General features: G+C 43.0%; 3 protein-coding genes across 9 annotated transcripts in view; 1 reads left to right on the top strand and 2 right to left on the bottom strand.

The window, feature by feature from the left end:
• LOC120447472 (RNA-binding protein Musashi homolog Rbp6) overlaps positions 1-7,009 on the bottom strand; it is a 176,639-nt gene extending 169,630 nt beyond the window's left edge. For 6 of the 7 annotated variants that reach the window (XR_005616053.2, XM_039628865.2, XM_039628866.2 and 3 more), the window contains exons 1-2: positions 6,614-7,009; positions 3,942-4,687 (exon numbers count right to left, since the gene is read on the bottom strand). Coding sequence is in view for 6 of the 7 variants with exons in the window: in XM_039628865.2 (XP_039484799.1) it covers positions 3,942-4,027 (86 nt within the window). In the remaining variant the exon portion in view is untranslated. The remainder of the gene's footprint in view (positions 1-3,941; positions 4,688-6,613) is intronic. The other variant, XM_039628864.2, reaches the window with a different exon arrangement.
• Positions 7,010-7,585: 576 nt separating this feature from the next.
• On the bottom strand, positions 7,586-10,934 carry LOC120448570 (AFG3-like protein 2). Its single transcript, XM_039630630.2, has 4 exons — positions 10,597-10,934; positions 10,036-10,538; positions 9,492-9,887; positions 7,586-9,437 (listed from the first exon to the last, which is right to left on the bottom strand). Exons 1-4 carry the CDS (start codon positions 10,678-10,680, stop codon positions 7,940-7,942), a joined length of 2,481 nt encoding a protein of 826 aa, XP_039486564.2. The 5' UTR covers positions 10,681-10,934; the 3' UTR covers positions 7,586-7,939.
• A 1,256-nt stretch (positions 10,935-12,190) lies between these two features.
• LOC120448476 lies at positions 12,191-13,523 on the top strand. The gene is made up of 4 exons (XM_039630501.2): positions 12,191-12,536; positions 12,601-12,834; positions 12,892-13,091; positions 13,153-13,523. Exons 1-4 carry the CDS (start codon positions 12,309-12,311, stop codon positions 13,439-13,441), a joined length of 951 nt encoding a protein of 316 aa, XP_039486435.2. The 5' UTR covers positions 12,191-12,308; the 3' UTR covers positions 13,442-13,523.
• Positions 13,524-19,887: the final 6,364 nt, after the last annotated feature.

Raw genomic sequence — 19,887 nt, 5'->3', positions numbered from 1 at the left:
TCATTTGAAAGCAATTATATCAGACAAACACGGGGGATATGGCCAATGGTGATGGTACTGGTATTGGTACTGGCACAGGCGGGTATTCGAATGGGAGTGGGTCAGTCCGTGCTCAAAGCACGGCGTACAATGAATCAATTTACGGAACGTAACAAAGCCGCAATTACAAGTGCCGGGAGAGCAACAGAGACGAGAAACAAAACGACAATTATGAAAAGAGCAGCGAGTGCAATTGCATCGCAATCGCAATCGCAATTCCACTGACAGTCGTCTGTCGATGCGGTGCACAATTTTTGGGGCCACGCTAAATGACGCAGGGGCCTGGACCAGTGTGTTCCCCAGTTTTTCTCGCTCTTGTTTGCATTTCTTGCTCGCTTTTCCTCGGTTCTGTTCTAATGGATAATTGTCGAGCTCGCATGCAGATGGGCGGCATTCTTGGGCGGGTCACAAAGGTAGCGGCGGCGGGATTAGTGATACGTAGGTGTGCCAATCACCCAACAGCACTTGTTGATTCCACTCAGAGGTTCTGAAATGCCACAGGACATAATTGGCTGAACCATTTTGGGGGGATCTATCAAAGGCCGTTTCTAAAATGAGGTCTAAACACAGGTCTTTAAGTACAAGAAGTATTACGAACTTTAGCAGAAATATTTGAAATAAAACTAGTTTATTAAACTAACTGTTACATATCTTTCTGATATAAAAACACTTCACTTAACCCCCGAATAGGTTAAGGAATGTTCTTAGGAAAATCTTATGAAGTCCTAGTTCAATTGAAATTATTTATTTTTAAAACGAAACGAATAATCTGTTTCTGTGTATCTTTACTATATATGTTTGATACATAAGATAACTAACTAAACTTTTTAATTATGTTTAATATTTTCGCTGTTTCGCTACTTTTAGGAGACTAATTCTTTTTTATTGTAAGTCATGTCCAAATTTTTTTTAAAATTTATGTTATCCTAAGAGAATTCAACCTAATCCTACGTGTATTCAGTAAGCAAGGTATCATGGCAATCGATCACTCCACAGAACAATCTCTCTCGCATGATGTTTGCTGCATTTACACTAAAAATACATTGGCAAAGTGAATTGTATTAATAGCAGGGCATTTATTTAGTTATTTCAAAGTTTTGTGTGTTGTTTTTTGGTTTGGCTTGTTTTATTTTCATTTTCTTTCGCCTTTGTGTTTATTTACTTTGCCATTTTGCGCCGAGCAGGCAGCTCGTCTTCTTCTATTTTCCGTGGGCCCTTCAAAAGATTTATAAACTTTGCCAAAAGAGCGGATGGCGAGGGGGGTGGGGCGAAGCGGGGTGGGTGTCGGGAGCGGGGGGGCGGTAGCGCTCAAATTTACTGAGCCGTGGCGATCGCCGCGCCAGTCAACGAAACTGTGAATGGAATTGTATTCGCATGTTTTCAACGATATTCGCCAAGTTGCACAACGAAAATAGGGAAAGATACTGAGACGCGGATACAAGTGCAGAGATGCGGATGCATTTGTATCTGTGCATCTGTGTATCTGGGCAGCGTCATCAAAAGGTATTTTGAATTAATTCAAGATTTATGCATTCAACATTCGCTAGGTGCCACATTTCCCATTCGCATCGCCACAAAACTTTTACTCAACTTCATGTTGCAGTCAGTGATGGGAAAGCCAAGTGATTTACCAAAAAGGCGTAGAAAATAAGTTAAATTTCCGACTCTCGAAATTTCAAAATGGAATTCAAATGATTATTGTTAATTAACAAATTATTTAAATATTCCAAAAAAATATAACAAAATATATGCCTTTAGTATACATGAAATTTTTATTACATAAAATAAAATGCAAGCAAATCCTTCAAAATGTTAAACTCTCTAAGCAAGTAGTACCTTTTGGTACAACCAAAGTGCATCACTGGTTGCAGTTGCAATAGTTTCTGGTGTTGCAGTCGCAGTTGTTGCACCTGCCAGCATCGTCGGAGCTCAGCGAGCAGCAGGTGATCCATTTCTTTTATCCGGTAGCCTCCGCTTTCCCGCCACGAGAAATCCAATGTGGCAAGGGATTTGGAGGGAAAAGCGAGTCGGCAGCCCAGCCCAGCCTATTTTTGCTCTCGTGTTGTTGCGAGTTTGCCAAACTAATGCAAATAGACAAGATGAGCTGCAATCAGCATCCGCGCCCCCTGTGTGGAGTGCTGAAATTCACTTGGGTTATACAATTTGCAGCATTTCGATAATAGATATATTTATAACCGTACATCTATGTGGATGTATATGCATGAACTGCATAATTTATGGGCATTGCGTGTTCAATGGATTGCGACGGCTGTCCGGGCCATATGGCTGTACCTATGGCTTTTCTCTATATTCGCCTAGATTTTCCAATTTTGTGCTGGGTTTTCTCCCTGGGCCACTTCAATGACAAAAGGTTTATATGCCATGAATTGGCATACAGCAGTATGCTGTATGTGGAGCCCTCCTCGGCGCTTCTCATAAAACTTACTTGAATGGAGCGCCTAAATTTGGCTTTTAATTTATAGAAGGTAGGGAAATTGTATCTAACACTGGAAATATAATTGAAGCCACAACAGAAATGCCATGAAGGCAACATAAAAATTCAAACTAAAGTGCCAACTAAAATTACAGGCTTAGGCTTATTATAAAAAATTCAAGAAATTAAACTAATTGTCGTGGAAATGGATATGATTTCTATTGCATGCTCAACTGATAATTAATTATTTTTACTTTGTTTAGAGTATCTATTTCGTTTGAGTAGAAAGAACAGTTGCCAGATTCAGTTTGCAAATAAAGTTTTTCCTGAAATAATTCACAATCCGTGAATTTCTAAATTGTGCAACTAATCATTTCGTACATCCTTGTTGGAGTCTGCATTCAACTAAAATTATACTCGATGCGAATTCCGACAAGCCGATGAGAGCTCTCTATTCAGAGAGTTGCTCACTTTATGGGCTGCGTCAAAAGTCCGTTCCAGCACTACCTTCAATCTGTCCACTTGGCTGCCAATCACCGGATCATCCATTTGTTAGTTCGACTTTCTGACAGAAGAACTGCACCCCCGACCACTTGGACCAGTAGTGCAAACCGATGCAAATTATCAGCAATGCAGCTCGCAATTAATCTACTGCATATGACACCGCAATCACAACTTAACCCATTTTGGCACAAGTATAAATGTTGAATGAGGAGCTGAAGCTGGGGAATCGGACTGATAATAAACTGTAGCCGGAAGGATGAAAGCGAGACGAGGGCCATCGGGCAGCCGGGCAGTCACTGCATTGCACTAAAGCAGTAAGCCGAATGGCTTTAATTGAATTTTGATGTCCTTGGCAAATTGTTTTCTAATTAGTTTCGCAGACTTGGATCCCCAGCTGGGCCATCGTCCATTTCTGGCCGCTTTCGGCCAGTTCCGGCCCCAGTTGACATAGAAAACTTTCTGTCAACAACTTTAACTGCCTTGACACCGCTCCCCAGGCCACGCTCCATTCGCTTCCGGCGCCCTGGGCTTCAATAATGACAAACTTAAAACTTAAACAATTAATGCCACGTTCACGACCTCAAACTAAATAAAAAGTTCACGTCCACCGCGGCACTTCGAAGTTTGAATGCCCTTTCTCAAAAATTCGATAAAGGGTGTTGTAAATATATTTCAATTTTGATTTACCCAATTGAAATATAAGTGGATATAATTATATAATCAAATTATTGAGATATACATTAAAATACCTTTTTATTTCGCTCAGAAATCCGAGATAAAGAAAAAAATAATAAAATACTTCCCAATTCATAAAATATTTCAAAGAAATATTTAAAAATTCCTATTAAATGCGCTGTTTTCTTACAACCAAAGTAATATGAAAACCGATTTGATTGATATGTATTCTTAGTTTTCAGAGATGCCTAGCATACCCTTCGACCAAGTATAACACAAGCTCACTTACCCGGGATCATTGGGCACCTCCGAGGGGGAACAGGGTCCCAGCTCCACTTGCTGTTGCTGCTGCTGCTGCTCAATCTTGATGTCCATGTTGGGGGCTTTTGGCTCGTGATTGAGATTGAGTTGGAGTTGGAGTTTGAATTGGTGATTGGAGTTGGATTGCAGTTGGGGCTGAGCTGAGCTGAGCTAAACTGAGCTGATGTGGTTGTCTGGTTGTCTGGTTGCCTGGCTGTCTATTCTATAATTGTTGCTCCAACGCCTTCTTTGCGGGCATCGAGATGCGAGATGCGAGGGGAGGTCGAGTGGTTCTGTGCGGCTGAGTGGCTGTGTAACTAACTGGGTGTTATGTGTGGACGGGGGATGCTGCTACTACGAGTTGGCTAACAAAGTGTTCCCTTAATCATTGGCCACGATGGCTGCTAGTTGGCTGTTCGATTGGCTGCCGGATTCCTTGATTTCCATTTGGTCTGGCTTTGGTTTTCCCGCTGATTTTCCACGGCTTTTCTCCTGCTTTGGTTATCGTTTTATGTAGCTTTTTAATTATTATTTGGTTACATTGCACACTTTGAATCACATTTCTTGGTTGTTTTGGTTGCTTCGTTTTGCAGGCCACTTTTGGTTTGGTTTTAATATTATTGTGTATTTTGTAACTTTTATTTGGTGTTTAGACTTTAAGTTTTAGAAACGTTGCGTTAACTTTGGTTGTTGGTTTCCCAATTGATTTAAAGGCAACATATTACTGAAAAAGATCTGTTTCGGTTTGTTGTCGGTTGTGTTTGGTAAAAATTAATTAAATTGCAATTTTAAACTTTGCCCAGGGAAACTTTTGAAAATGCAATTTTCCCCTTGACTCGCTCCCCTCGCTTTCCCACCCATCCGCAGCTGCTGCTACACCCCCACCCACCCCCTAAAATGCAATGATTCGCAACGAACAATCGTAAAATGCAAAAAAGTGCAACCGATGTGGGGGAGAAAGAGAGAGAGGGAGGAAAACTGTGGAAAAGCCAGGTGAGGAGCTGGCGGAAAAGGGGGGGTGTTTAGGTGACGGCTGAGTGACAATTGGGATGCGGTACTAAGACTGAAAAAGATCTTTGTTTGAAATAAATTGGCCTCACTTTATATGGGATCAGCCATCAAATTAATTTTCGTAGAATAAGCGTTTTTGGCGTCTTATAGAAAATTAATTAAAAACTGAAGATATAAATGTTTTAATAAAATTATAAGCCTACGTATGTATTTGCATTTCTAAGATTTTTTTAATGGCTTTGTAAATATTCAAACTTAATTTATTAATTAACTAAAGTATGTTAAGTAATAAATGAAGTTTGAATCTTACTATATCCTACATCTTACTATATAATATATTGTTAAAGTAATAGGATTTTTAACAGCTGTTTTCAGATATGTTGAAAATACCACACTATAGTAAATTTGAGCTTTGGAAGACTGAAAATCACCTTAGGTTCCCCGAAAACATTTTTCGGTAATTCAAAAATGCTGGCATCCAAGTTTTATAGCTTTGCACTTTTGTTTGTTAAACCAATTATTCTCCGTTGCTTTCTCTCCGAATTTTTTCGTTTTCCTATATTTTTTGTGTGCTCTTTTTTTGCATTTTCTGTGCTTAATACGCGCCTTGATCTTTCCCACACCCACAACAACAATAAAAACAACAAAAAATGATAGAAAACGAGGGAGATAGATAGAGAGGGAGGTGCGAAAGGGCAAGAAGAACATTGCATGCAGTGACTCCCTCAACAAAAATTACAACAAAGCCAGCAACAATATAATAACGCGCAGCATGCAAGCTTTCACGAACAGACTCTCACACACACACAATCGCACAGGGAACATGCACCGTTACAACGAGAGCAGAAGTTAACTGGCGGCAGCAACAAACACGTGACCCGACAATTGCGACAATTGGCAGCACAAAATAAAACAAAATAAACGATAAACGATAAGCTAAAACATAAACAGAACTAAGGGAACACATGTGTGGCCAGAGATCGCCGACAGGGGGCGCTTGATCGGTTGATCAGTAATCGAAGTTACCGTTAGTACAGGCGATGGCAGCCATTTTGTAATAGTGATCACAACAGAGATTCCAATGAAAAAAGAGGAATAAAATAAATAAAGAAAATTTTTATTTTAGGTGAGACGGAAACTATATGTAGATATCTTTTTTGATTGGTTTGACACAAAGTAATGAAAGACATGGCATCCTATCTATAGAATAAATAAATTTAATTGGATTTCTATTTGAAAGGAAATACTACATTTGTTATATAGATATTTTTTTTTTTTTTGTTTATATTTTTTTATTTAATTTTAGTTAAAAGCAGCTTAAAAGCAAACCAAATCAATTTACCTTTCTTGACAAAAAAATTAACGTATGCTTAAAATTATATTTCTTCTTTTTTCCATTTGTCATAAACGTAATGCTACTTTTCTACATAATTTTTTTTAAATAAATCAAAGTCAGAAGACTAAATTCCAATAAAGCAAACATGAGTTCTCAACTTCTCTCCCTCTCTCTTTCTATCGATCAAATACGAATAGGACCGTTATTTTGCCGGCCGGCAGCCATTTTGCAGGAAGATCAACACAAAGGCAATGGGCTAGTGAGAGTGAGCGAGTGGGTGGGCGGGGGTGCGAGGGAGAGGTTTGCGCTCTAACTCTTCGTCTTCAGTGGTTATTGTAGTTGATTGCAATTACAATCGGTTGCCGCGCACTTTTATTTGTTTTCCCTATTTTTTCGTATTTTGTTTTATATTATATAATCGTCAAATTGCACTCCACACAGCCATCGAGGTAAACAAAATGCAAAATGCCCTTCTCAGCAAGGGTTTTCCTTTCGAGGTTCTCGGTTGTATTGGTTTGTTATGTTGTACGCGATTGGGTTGGTAGTTGTTTTGGTTAAAACACACGCACTTCACGAGCGGGACGAACAGCTCTGAAATCGGGCGACTCGAGGAATATAGAAACTGCAACGGTCAGTGCAACGCTGGCGTTCCGCTTTTCTCAGTGCGCGCACACGAACGCGACAACCAACAAGACGACACTGAGCGGCGAGACCCCAAAACCCAACTGACGGCCCCAAAACGACCGGCGGCAGCGACGTCGACTGCACTGCTGCACTCTCTGCCTTCGCTGATGTTGTTGTTGCTGCGGCTGCTGCTGCCCCAACGGAGCTTTGCACCGGCAGCGGCAGAGGCAGCGACTGCGGCAGTTGCACTATTTACCGGCTGCACATGGCGCATGTACTTCAGCATCACAGCTGATAAGTGATAAGCCGCAGCGCATAGTAGAATGGCGAGAGCGTGAAAGAGAAAGTTTGCGGAGAAAGCTTCACGAAGAGAGCGGCGTTCTCTTAGACCGCGTGCAGCTTTGAAAGCTCACACTGCGAAAAATCGCATGCGGACTTTGTGTTGTTTGCAGAACAGCAATTGGATACCATTTTAGCAACTTAAGAATTATCAGCTTCAGTCCGTAAAATGAAATCTGTGAAATGGATTTCAAGACATATCCAAATTTTATGATAACATACATACATTGTATGAAAAATCATTACGTCACATATCCATTTTTCCAACTGCAACTTTGGTAGTTTTCCGTAAGTCATTCACCGCAATAATAACACAATTTTAATTATTTTTCGCCCTAAAAACATCGTTTCATTTCGTTTTTCCACACTGACAGGTCATTTCCATCTTTATTGCATTCTGAAACTACGCATACGGGGAATTTAGTACAGCGCTTATGTGCTCAACACTGGAACAAGTTATCCATGGGGCTATCTTAAAATTATGCAAAAACAATAATGAACGCGTCGTGGAGAACTGTAACTCCAGAAGGTCTAGGAACTCCTTGAGCCCTCTCGATGTGCCACATGTCGGGGTTTTCTCCGGTCCGCGTTTAGGGATTACAACAAAAACAAGTAGATGTCGGCACCCTCGAACTACCACTCCAAAACTCCCCAGCCACATGAGCGAAGATCGTTGCCTAACTGCTCTGGGCAGTAACGGGCTTGGTGGGCGGCGGTGTGGGCGTGCTGCCAGCGTCCAGAGGCTCCGTTCGTTCCTTTTCCTTATTCCAGCTCTTAAGGCCCTCAGGCAGCGTGGTGTCCTCCTCGAAGGAGCCAGTTCCCTCTACGAACTCCTCGTAGGTTGACTTCTCCTTGAAGGGTCGTGGGCCCAGCAGCTCAATCATGTCATCACGACTGAGCACTTCGTTTTGGAGCAGTCTTTCCGCCACTTTTTGAACATTCTCCTTGTGCTTGGTCAGCAGACTAGTGGTGGCCTCGTGCGCACATTTGATAATCGACCTCACCTCGTTGTCGATCAGTTGAGCAGTGTCCTCCGAGTAGGGCTTGCTGAAAACGGGATCTCCGGCCTGGCCCACGTCGAAGCTAACCTGCCCAACCTTCTCGTTCATGCCGAAACGCACCACCTGGGAGTAGGCAATATCGGTGATTTTCTTCAGATCATCCTGGGCACCAGTGGTAATGCGATTAAAGAACAGCTCTTCGGCCACACGGCCGCCGAGCGTCATGCACATGCGATCGAACAACTGCTCCTTGGAAAGCAAGTAGTGATCCTTAGGCAGGTACTGGGCGTAGCCCAAACCCTTGCCGCGTGGTATAATCGAGACCTTCAGCAGGGGATCGGCGTGCTCCAGGAACCAACCGGCCACCGCATGGCCAGCCTCGTGGTGTGCCACCGTTCGCTTTTCCTCCGGCGCCAGAACATTGGTCTTCTTCTCCATGCCGGCGATAACACGCTCAATGGCCTGCTCGAAGTGCTTGAGCACAATCGAATCCTTAGAGTCGCGGGCAGCAATCAAAGCTGCTTCGTTACACACATTGGCAATGTCGGCGCCTGTGAAGCCTGGTGTCAGTGCAGCCATTTTCCTGCTCAGCTCATTCTTATCCAGCGTCGTCTTCAGGTTACCCAGATGCACCTTAAAGATGCTCGCCCTGCCCTTAATATCAGGTGCTGGGACATATATCTGCCGATCGAAACGACCTGGTCGCATAAGAGCCTTGTCCAGAATATCAACACGATTGGTGGCCGCCAGAACGACCACATTCGTAGTGGTATTGAAGCCATCCATTTCCACCAGAAGTTGGTTGAGGGTATTCTCTTGCTCCGAGTGGCCGCCGAAGGTCTTGCCACCACGTTTGCGACCCACAGCATCGATTTCGTCGATGAAGAGGATGCAGGGGGCATGCTTTCGGGCCATGGCGAACATGTCGCGGACACGAGAAGGCCCCACGCCCACAAACATCTCGAGGAACTCGGATCCCGACACGGTGATGAATGGCACATTAGCCTCGCCAGCGGTGGCCTTCGCCAAAAGCGTTTTACCCGTTCCGGGTGGGCCAGTAAGCATGGCACCCTTTGGTATCTTAGCGCCTAAATCGATATACTGCTGCGGGTTCTTCAGGAAGTTCACGAACTCCATGATTTCGATTTTGGCCTCCTCGCAACCGGCCACGTCCCTGTAAAGAATAACAAAGGTATTAGGTATTCTATGTAAAGTTTCGCTAGCTTACTTGAAACCCACACCAATCTCATTGGGATTGGTGAGCTTGGCGGTGGACTGCATGACGCCACCAAAAAGGCCACCACCCTGGCGTCCACGGCCTCCACCCATCATATCGGCCGACTTGCGCATCATATAGACCAGGAAGCCAATGATGAGCAGTGTGGGCAGCAGACCTGTCAGACTAGCGGCCTCCACCTCGTTGCGGTAGATTACGGGCACAAAGTTGATGGACTCCGTTCCCTGTTCCGTCTGGGCCGTCTCCAGGTTTCGCTCAAAGCTATCAACACTGCCGATGTTGAACCACAAGACGCCACTGCCGCTGTTGCTGTTCTGCTGCAGACGCACTCGCACCCACTTCTTGTTAACCACCTCCAGCTTTTCCACGACGCCCTTTGACAAGTAGCTGGTTTTGGAAAATAGAGATATGATTAAAAACTATAAATGTAGCTAAACACGTATCATAACAGTCGAAAGTTCCAGAACTATGGAATAATGTATATATTCACATGTTTTGAACGAGCTGTTATGCAACACGTAATTCTAGAACGCACCTGTTGACGAACTCCTTCCAAGAGATCTCCTTGTAGCCCATCTCGAAGAAGGCGAACGAACCCACCAGGACGACGGCTCCGATGGCACCCAGAAGGATCCATCGCTCCCTGTCTCCGCCGCCGCCGGTTTCGCCCAGAGGTCGTCCGCCCAGCGAGTTGCCTCCTTTTCCTGCCGGCCCTCTCGAACTGTTGCTGAACATGCCGAAGTTCCAGTCAGATTTCGCATCTGTTTGAGACCTGCTGGGTTTAGCCGAGGCGGGTGCTGATGTGCTGGGCTTCTCCGAGGCGGATTTACTGGAACCCGAAGGTGGCTTCTTATCGCCAACGGATCCTTTCGGTTGACCAGACGACTTGCCGCCGGCTTCAAAATATTTCTCGAATCCTTTTGGCGGCTTTTTGCAGAGCAACTGGATCTGTTTGACCACATAGCGCAGCAGGGGCGACAGCTCCGTGGGCAGGATGTAAACCCCGGCGCCCGTGGCTCCCATGTGTGTGCGTTGTCCCTGTAAAATAGACAGGGGCTTTTATTTGGATAACCCTGGAAGTGAGGGATAAACCCACCTTTCCCGCCAGGGAACCCGCCGTGTAGTTGCGCCGCATCATTCCGGCCATCGTTTTGGCCGTGCCAAGCAGCCGGAAAGCCATGACTACGGCGGTTTTTCGGTTCTCGCTAGGTTACCCAACGATCGGTCGCCCGGATTGCGTGGCCACCGCCTCCAAGCCTCTCACACTGACACAATTTTGGTCCGGAAATAATGGGTTCTTCGAACTGACAACGAATGTCGCCGCCTCGCACACCGGGTTGCTCTTAAATTTCTCTCGGATTTCGCAAATGAAATGGTGAAATAATAAGCATAAGAAATTTCTTATTATTAAGTGTGACCGCGCCGAAAACAATGGAAAATACCGACCGGTCTAACGATAAATACCACACAAAGTTTAAAGCTAGCGTAAGTTTACTTGAACAGTGAAGTTTTAATACCCTTGACAATTTACTTTATATAAATTTAATGAATACATAAGAGACCCTGACAAGATTGGCATTTTTGAGCAGATGCTTCTTATAATTGCCAATTAAAAGTTGTGGCGGAATGGCCCGAAATACTGGAGAACAATGCTAGAAAAGACAAACAAACATGATCAAAGTTAACCAATTCTAGTTTGCTTTCTTGGTAGTAAAATCATAGAACTCTCTGCAAATACCAATGGTCACGTTGCATGTTTGGTATCGTTTTGGTATTTCAAGACTAAAACGCTTAGTGCAGACCTGAACCTTGGTTTAGATACAATCTTGAATAAGCTGTCTCCATTGGAAGTGAATGTTGTGTCAAATTTATAATTAAAATTACTACTCTTATTTATTTGCTTACCCATTTAAACGTTACACATAATAAGTTATAATTTTAACTAAAACAGTTTCGGTTTATTATAAACGTAAAAATGCAAATGAAAATCCATATAATTGTGAAAGACAAAATAATTTAGGCGGCTTTGAAGCTTGTCAAAAGAGAATCAAATACCTATGTAATTTGACATTACATATTTTCCCTGTTAAGCACACCGAATTTCAATATGAAATGGAGATCATGCTTTTAATATAATATATGTACAACAGACGATCTAAACATGCTGAAAATTGAAACTTTAAATTAGAACAGCAACTTCGTACCAACACGCATTCGCATGCATTTCAGTACGCAATTTGTATTATATGTGCATGATGGAGCTATGGAGCTATAGAGCTATGGAGCATCCAGCCCTACTGACAATGAAGACACTTGTCCTGGTGGCCACGAAGGATGCATTCCTGTTGGTGTGGCTTGGACGCAAGTTGGTCAAGGTTTGGTCAGAGGATCCAGAGCACAAGGATCGACGAGTGTGGAATGAGGATTAAAGGATGCATCTAGACTACAGATGATGGCAGTAGGAGCAAGTGAGCGGACAGAGGAGCTTGTCTTCGATGTCCTTCCGATGTCTTTTTCGAGGAAGCTGCTGACACTTTTATACATTCTATTATACTTTGCTAACTAGCAAGAGAATACTACACAGTGTATAACCAATAAAAAAGCAAAGAAACTAAAGCAAAGAAGTGCATAATGTCATTTAAAGTAGAAAAATGTGTAATTAACCAAACAGTAGGCGTGTTTCGCACAAAACTTTCGTTTACACAGCATTTCTTGTCTACATAGGACTCTTACACAGCTTTTTAATACATTTTTACACCTAGCCTCTACATATACTCACAATATATTCACAAATCCGTGGCCAGCGAAATGGAGGATGCCCAAGAAGCCAAGCGAGTGCAGCTGCTGGACCTGCCGACTGAGGTAATGCAGATGGTCATGGGTCACTTGGACCTATACCGCCACAAGTTGCTACGGGAAGCTGCGGAGGAACTGAAGCAGATCAGCACGGCGTACATATTGCACCATCACAAGCGCTATGAGGCGGCCCATAGGGAAGGACCTTCGGAGAACGGCAGTAAAAGGATCATGCTGCAGGTGGGCTAATCTCCACTTCTACTTATCTGATCCATTTCAGTTCAGAGGTTACCACCCTCCCCAGATCCTACGCTCAACCATGAGGCACTTTTCCGACGAGGATAGCGAGTCGGACCTGGCCATCAGTCTGCTGCACTTCCACGACAGGGAGACGGCTTTTTATGGCGAGGCTGATCAGCTGGGCAAGTTCCTCTCCCACTTCCTGTTCCTCAAGGAGCAATCCTCCACCAAATTCAGTGCTGAGCGCCTAAAACTTAACCGCCTACATTACACAATGACAGTGTTCAGCCTGCTGCGGGTGAGTAAGAGCTGCTTCTTGAGTCCACCGGTTGGTTCTTGACCAGTGTCCTTGCAGCAATTTCGGAAGTTTAGGATCGTGGGATTTGGCAAAACCCTCTGGCACTGGAACGTGGAGGTGGAGTTGGCCAACACCTTCATCGGCATCATTGACGAGGAAAGGGCAAGCTTCCACACCGTGGAGTCCCAACGACGCATCTACTTCATCTCCATTCTGGCCGAGCTGCTCTTCCACGAGAAGACCAACAAAAACTATGGGTAATACCCGTTCTCAAGGCAGTGTTTGTAGATTGATCAAACTGGATTTGATTTCTTTCAGTGGACAGAGAGGCTCTGAGGGCACCTTGTACACCTACAGCGTTCAACCTAACTCGAATGCTATTCGCAATCCCCGGATGTTCATAAAGTTTATGGTACAGGGTCCGCAGTTTCTCATTGACTTCCTGCAGGACCTAATCAGCGGAAAGGAGGATCCTCACAAGCCGTTTCACTTGCCACCAGGAACCGACTTTTCCATCCGAGTTGAGACCAGGTGCAAGCGAGGGCCACAATTTGTATACTTTGGCAACTTGAACTTTAATATGTTGGGATGCAGTGAACTGTCTTAGTCGTAACGCAGATGATCAACATATTAAAGAATGTGTAATCTTTAGTGAACTGTCAAATACAACAAATACTAAATATTTTGCATATCATTTCAAATTCCTTCCCAGAGTGCACAGATAAGCTACCATTGATAGAGATAACATAATACTCGTATGCATTCCAATCTGCCGTCTTACTTAACGAACTAATCCGATTACCATATTATCTTTTCAGCTCTCTTAAGAGTCAATAAAATTATATTTATCATGCATTCGTTTAATACCTAACTTATTAAATAATTATTTGCTAGTAAAGGAAGGAAGCTGAACATTTGTAGATACTTTGCTTATTAAGCCAAGTATCTTAATCCGAGTGAAATAAGAAAGAGCGCGACTGAAGAGAAGACTCTTCACTGCACTTCGCATTCAACTGGTCTCTCTCAGCACCCACGTAATATTCGTAACGTTGGAAAAGCGCGGAATTCAATACTTTACTGAGTGCACTTTTCTTGGCTCGGCTCTTGCAGCTCGATCACTCATTCTCGTGATCTCGGAACGGAAGAACGTGCAAGTTTTCCGCAATTAATCGGTTCGGTGCCAAGAAACAATTGCAAGATGATGACATACGCGAACAGCAAGCCATTAATAATTGCAGTGAACGCTTTTATTGTGGCAGCCGTTGTTATATTGTTATTAATCTACCATTTTTCGAACAAAATTGAAGATCCTCAAAGCAACTGAAGAGTAAGTGAGCCCACCGAGAATCTGCCGTTTTTATGGCTGCAAAAGATACCTTACAACTTATAAATACAACTCTTATACCTAATTCGCTGTTACAATAAACACGACGATTGATCAAGTTACAAGTGAAATGAATTGACGAGCGATCGTGTTCGTGATTTCTCAACCATCAGTGGTTTCTTTGTAACGAAACCCACGACAAGTGCACCAGTGCGCTACTTTGAATGATATCCGAATATTTATCTCTCCAGCTGAAAAGCGAACTTTTTAATGTGTCGCGTTGAACTTGAACTGATAGCATTTTCAATAGCATTGTTTAAATTCCTCTTGATCAAAGGAACATATGTTACACTGTCCAGCTTTTATCGCAGTAGTGGGGAAAGTAGAAACTAAATGTCTATTTAATGTATTTTTACTTTAATTCAGTTACGAACTCAGCTTCACGTTAATTTAAAAACTATATTATACGATGCCTGCAATCTAATACGTTGAATTAATGAGCTCCGCTTCCAAAACCTTATCTTTAGTAATTCAGATAAAGAGCTAATGGACTTTTAAACTTTCGGGAATTTAAAGTGAACTTAAGGAAAATGATTGAACTTAAGTGTTCGATTGATGGAAAATATTTTTTGTTGTTGCTTGCAGTTTTAATCTGGAGTTCAATAGGTGTTGTCAGAATGGCATTCGCAGCCCGTCGATTGGTCCTTAATTTCGATGTGTCAGCGAAGCGGGAGGATGCAGGGAATGTCGGCGAGTGTTGGGCTTTTAAGCGATAATTAAAATGCATCAATTTATTGCCGTGCGCCGCGCGATGTGCGAACAATAATAGCCATTTAATAAATACTCTCAATCAATGCCTCCCCCCCGCACCCCCACCAAATAACGAGAAGAATTGCGGGCACAAAATATTTGCTTAATTAAAGTAATTATGGTTTCATATTTCATGCGGCGCGAACCTGTAGCCGTACTCCAGAAGTCGAAGGCTCGGTCTGGGCGGTAATTACGTTTTGTCATAAATTTAACATTTATTTTAAAATGTCATTAAGTGCTTAACGTCCCGTCCCCGTCCCCGTCCCAATTTCCCCCTTCGCCCTTCGTCCGCTTCTTGTTTTCCCAGCACTGGAGTGCACACTTTCTTGATGGCTCGGCATCATTCAAGTGGCCAAAAGAAGGGAGCTTCCAACTCACAGTTGCTGGCACTGTGGCGAATTTGGTTTTTAAAAAACAAGTCTTACTTCTTCAAATATGACATTATTATCACATAATGCTCTTCTTGGTTTAACTATATTGTTTTCTGTTGATTCCCTTAGGTAATGTTTATTTATAGCAGAAAATCAAGGATTCATGTTTTTAAATATTTTATTTATATCCCAACTTCAAATCAAGTAACTGCTCCAATTAATAAACATTTAGTTGCCTTTCCCATATGATTTGCTATAACAAATGCTATTTATACAAATTGCGGGTTCTGTGCAGCTAATAAAACTTATGTCCTGCCCATCACTGTTTGCTCTGGATTCGTGGACACAGGATGCGTGGCTGCATGGATGCATGTCTGCAGATGAATGTGGCAATGTTGCAACAAAAGGAGCAGCGCAAAAAATGAGTGCGGGAGAAGTGGCACGAAATGTGACAAGAGAATCCAACACCAAAATGAATAATGTAAATACGCCAAGTGTACAAAGTTTTAATTGTTATCGTGTTTTGTTTGAGCGTTGCTCCCTCTCGCTCTCCCCCGGTTCGTGTTTATATGTTCATGTGTTTGTAAGCTCATGTGTGCGCTTGTGTGTGGCAGTGGCACTCACGCCTGCTGCCAAGATGCATCCATTTACGGCTGGCCAAGTTCTACGTTGCGCATACGACACATTGGTCTCGAATCTGCAGTTGGCTGAGTGGCCTGCGGCAGCAGGAAAGTTTTCATTTTGCATATGCGCCTCGAGGCCCTCTGTCATTTGACTACCCAAAACTCGGATCGGGGGTTTTAATCCACGTTTTATTCCTGCACACATAAACTACTTTTTAAATCAAACTCTTGTGTCTGGAGGATTTTCCGCCAGATTGGGGAGCAAGCAGCACATTCGTCTGGCTTCATTTAAGTTCGTTTTTATTTTCTTATAATTTTACCACTCCGACTGCAGTTTCCTTCTTGGTAGTTCGTACTTGGTACTTGGTACTTGCATAAGCAAATTGTAGTCCTTAAAATCCCTTATCTTGCCGGGATTTATTAGTTAGTTGCTATAAAACGGCTGCTCTTAATCACCAAACGGAGTGGTGTAGTTTTTTCCCAAGTTTGATTTAATGAACGACTTAATTTCTTAATAAATCAAACTACCTCCAGGGACATAAACCTAATCTGGCTTGATTAAAGTTCACATCATGTACCTCTTAATGCATTCTGCACACTATTACCTACAAATTGCAGGCCATTTTGGGCAATTTTTCGTCCTCTTGATGGCCTCAATTATTTAAAGTTTCCTTCAATTTGAAACGGTCTGCTTGGAGCATTTAAGGCATTTATGGCTATTAAAGTTTAAAAATGTTTCACTTGCAGTTGATTTGCATAAATATTTAAACTTGTTTAGCTGGCATAAGCATTTTTGCCTCTGACTTTTGCCATGAAAATCCAGCATCCTGTGGCTTTTGCCGTATTTGTTTGGCACAAATTTTAAGTGATTTATGCTGGCCGCAATTGGGCTGCCCAATAAATATGGAGAAACGCACCGAGAGCCATGAAAAATGCAGGAAGCATCGTGCGTCGTGTGCCGTGTGCCGTGTTCGGGTATCTCCATTCGGCCATGCATATTTATTTGCCAACATTTACTTATGCTGCATTTGAGGCAAGTCGTTCTGGTCTTGGCCATGGCCAACTCAAAGGCGGCTCCAGACAAAGTTGCCAGCCATAGATTTGCCATAAGGACGCACATGAGCTATCAGTTTGCTGGCTGCCAAACACCAACACCAACAGCAATAGCAACCAACAGACTTGAGAACACTTGAAAGTTCTCTGAATCGGCTTCGTCCGGCCTTCTGTGTTTACACGAGCACTTATTTATTTGATAATAATTCCAGGGGTTTTCTTCCAAAACAAACTATTTGCGTTGGCCATTCTGCCGAAGTCCGTAGTCTGATCCATATCCACATAACGAGGAACTGCACCGACACGAACCGAACCTAAGCGTAGCTGGCCAACTCTTTTGTCTAAATAAATAATCAAAATGTCATAACAAGTGGCGTTGCAAGAGGGGGCGGGGCGGAGTGCATCTCATCTGCTTGGTAGCGTTCTGGCCGGCATGTATCTGCAATGTTTATGCAAATGCGGTGCAGCCAGCCACTCCTTGAGATCCTTGAGGCCATGCCGTGCTCCTGATTACGGCTACGCACGCAGCCAGATCGACCCGGCTCCCCCAGGATGCATCAGTGCAATATAAATATTTTACATAGATTTTACATAGCTGATTGAAGTCCGTGTGCATATGCTAAGCCCGCCTCCCCCCTCGCTGCCTGCACTCATGCTGTGAAATTATCCGCTGCATGGCAATCATATCAAATCAAATTTAAAGTGCCCCTCGCCAGGCACAGTGGACTGGCTTCGCTCTGGAGTGGCAGATCCTTAAAGCCGCCAGCCAGGATGGCTTTAATATTTGCCCAGTTCTTCCAATATTAGGTTTAGTTTAGTTTGCGGCGCTTAATTAAAATTGGTTTTGATGAGCCGTCTGCGTCGCATTACTTATTTATTTTCCTATACATTTTGGTAGCAATATATTGATGTACATTTTAAATTTGATTTCATATTCAGCCCTCGCATAAAAGCGCTTCTCTGCTCCTTTTTAACTTTAACAGCCAAGAGCAATGATTCAGTACGCTGTTGATTCTCCATTCAAGTTAATAATAATATAAAAGTAATATACACAACTATCGTATTCCGAATTCGAATCCAACCCATAGTTCGCACTTTGGCGAAATGCCGAATAGCAGTATGCAAATATGGCTCAGCATTAGCATACAAAGGCGTAAGCCTAATTGAACCAGCTGTGATTGGCATGACCCCCAAGCCACCCGGATAAGTGGGTGGTGTGGGTGGAGTGGGTGGTGCTGGTGGTGCTGGTGGTGTGGGTTTGACCCACAATGCGGGCGGGGTATTAGTGGTGACGGTGGTGCAATTAATAGCTAATTTAGAGTCGATGTTAAAAAGGCAACATTATTTATGATTATTTGTTTATTGCTTGCGGGTCGTTCCTCTTTCCACCTGAATGAATTAACAACCCACCCACTTCACCACACACCACTCACACCCCCTCACACACACACATGCAAAGCAAAGCCGCTGGCAGCATTTAGCTGCAATAGACAGCCATTTTGCGGTGCTGCCTCGGCGATAAAGTAATAGCTGCTATTTGGGCTTACGACCCACACACACACCCACACACAAAGACAAACTCGGACTCACGGGGAAGCTACATGTGTTTTCGGAAAATTTCTCTGCTTCCGGCAGTCACAAATACAGCCGCACTAGTAGACGCTGGGCCGCCTTTGTTGTTACTTTCCGCGAAGCCAAAAGCAGGAGCTGAAGCTCACGGCAGGCTGCGGATAGGAGCACGGCGAAAAATGTCCTTTCTGTACAGATAAATAACAATTTTTCAAAAATAATATCGATAAGGGGAAAAGGGGGAAAATTCCAAAGGCGATGGTTAGTTAGTAGTAAATAGTAAAAATATCTATATTAAAAAAAAAAATCATATATACACATGCTAATATAAAAGCAAGATTTGAAATATGGTTCTTAAATAAGTTTAAATTTTTGTTTAATTAATTTTTTTTTTAATTATATGGTTCTTAAATAAGTTGTTAAATAATTTTGTGAATTTAATTAATACATTTTATGAGTGTTTTCTGTACAGTTTGCGATTACTTTTTAGCTTTGAGTCACGAAGATGGTAAGATCTTGAATTATTCCAGGATCTAACGTATGCAGCTGTATCTCGATACGTTAGATCTGTTGAATTGATAACTAAATTTGATTCGAATGTCTCGGTAAGCACACATATTTTTCCGCTGTGTAGGCGGGCGGCGTGGCGAGGCGTCATTTAGTCTGCGGTTAGATGCGCGTACGTTTTCATGTTTTGTTCGCGATTCTTTTCTCTTTGGTCCCCGCTCTTAATGCTCTTGTTAAGTTTTTTTCTGTTTTTTTGTTTTTTTTTTGTTTTTTTCCTTTGGATTTTTGTTTTGTTACAGCCATGCGACTTTTTTCGCGTTGGCTTTCGGCTGTTGCGCTGCCGTGTTTTCCGCCATTCGCCGATGTTGCGGTTGCAGCACGTCTGAACGTGTTTATGGCGCGCATATCCGCAAATATGCAATCAGACCATAATCTACTTAATGTCTTTTTCGCCGGGAGGTGGGCCACCCACCCACCCAGCGCCATCATCAAAAAAAAAAAAAAAAAAAAAGGAAAATGGAGCAAAAAATGGGGAACAAGAATCCCACATGGCGAATGAAGTAATGCAGTTTGCCACATTTCGGCCAACCGGCACACACGTGCTGCGCGCATTTATGGCCAGAAGCAGAGGACACGGCACATTAACCGAAATTAGGCTGTCACTTTTTGGCCATTCGCGCATTAGCTGCCAAAAATGAAGTTAAAAGTGCGTGTTTTTTCCTCCTTTCGTTTCAAGGCTTTTGTTGCCTACTTTTTGGCGCGCAGCGAAGCGTTCACTGCTTTGAAGTCCTTGGCT

Source organism: Drosophila santomea, chromosome 3L (genome assembly GCF_016746245.2).
Source record: "Drosophila santomea strain STO CAGO 1482 chromosome 3L, Prin_Dsan_1.1, whole genome shotgun sequence".
NCBI lineage: Eukaryota > Metazoa > Arthropoda > Insecta > Diptera > Drosophilidae > Drosophila > Drosophila santomea.
This window is presented reverse-complemented; position numbering and strand designations above follow the sequence as displayed.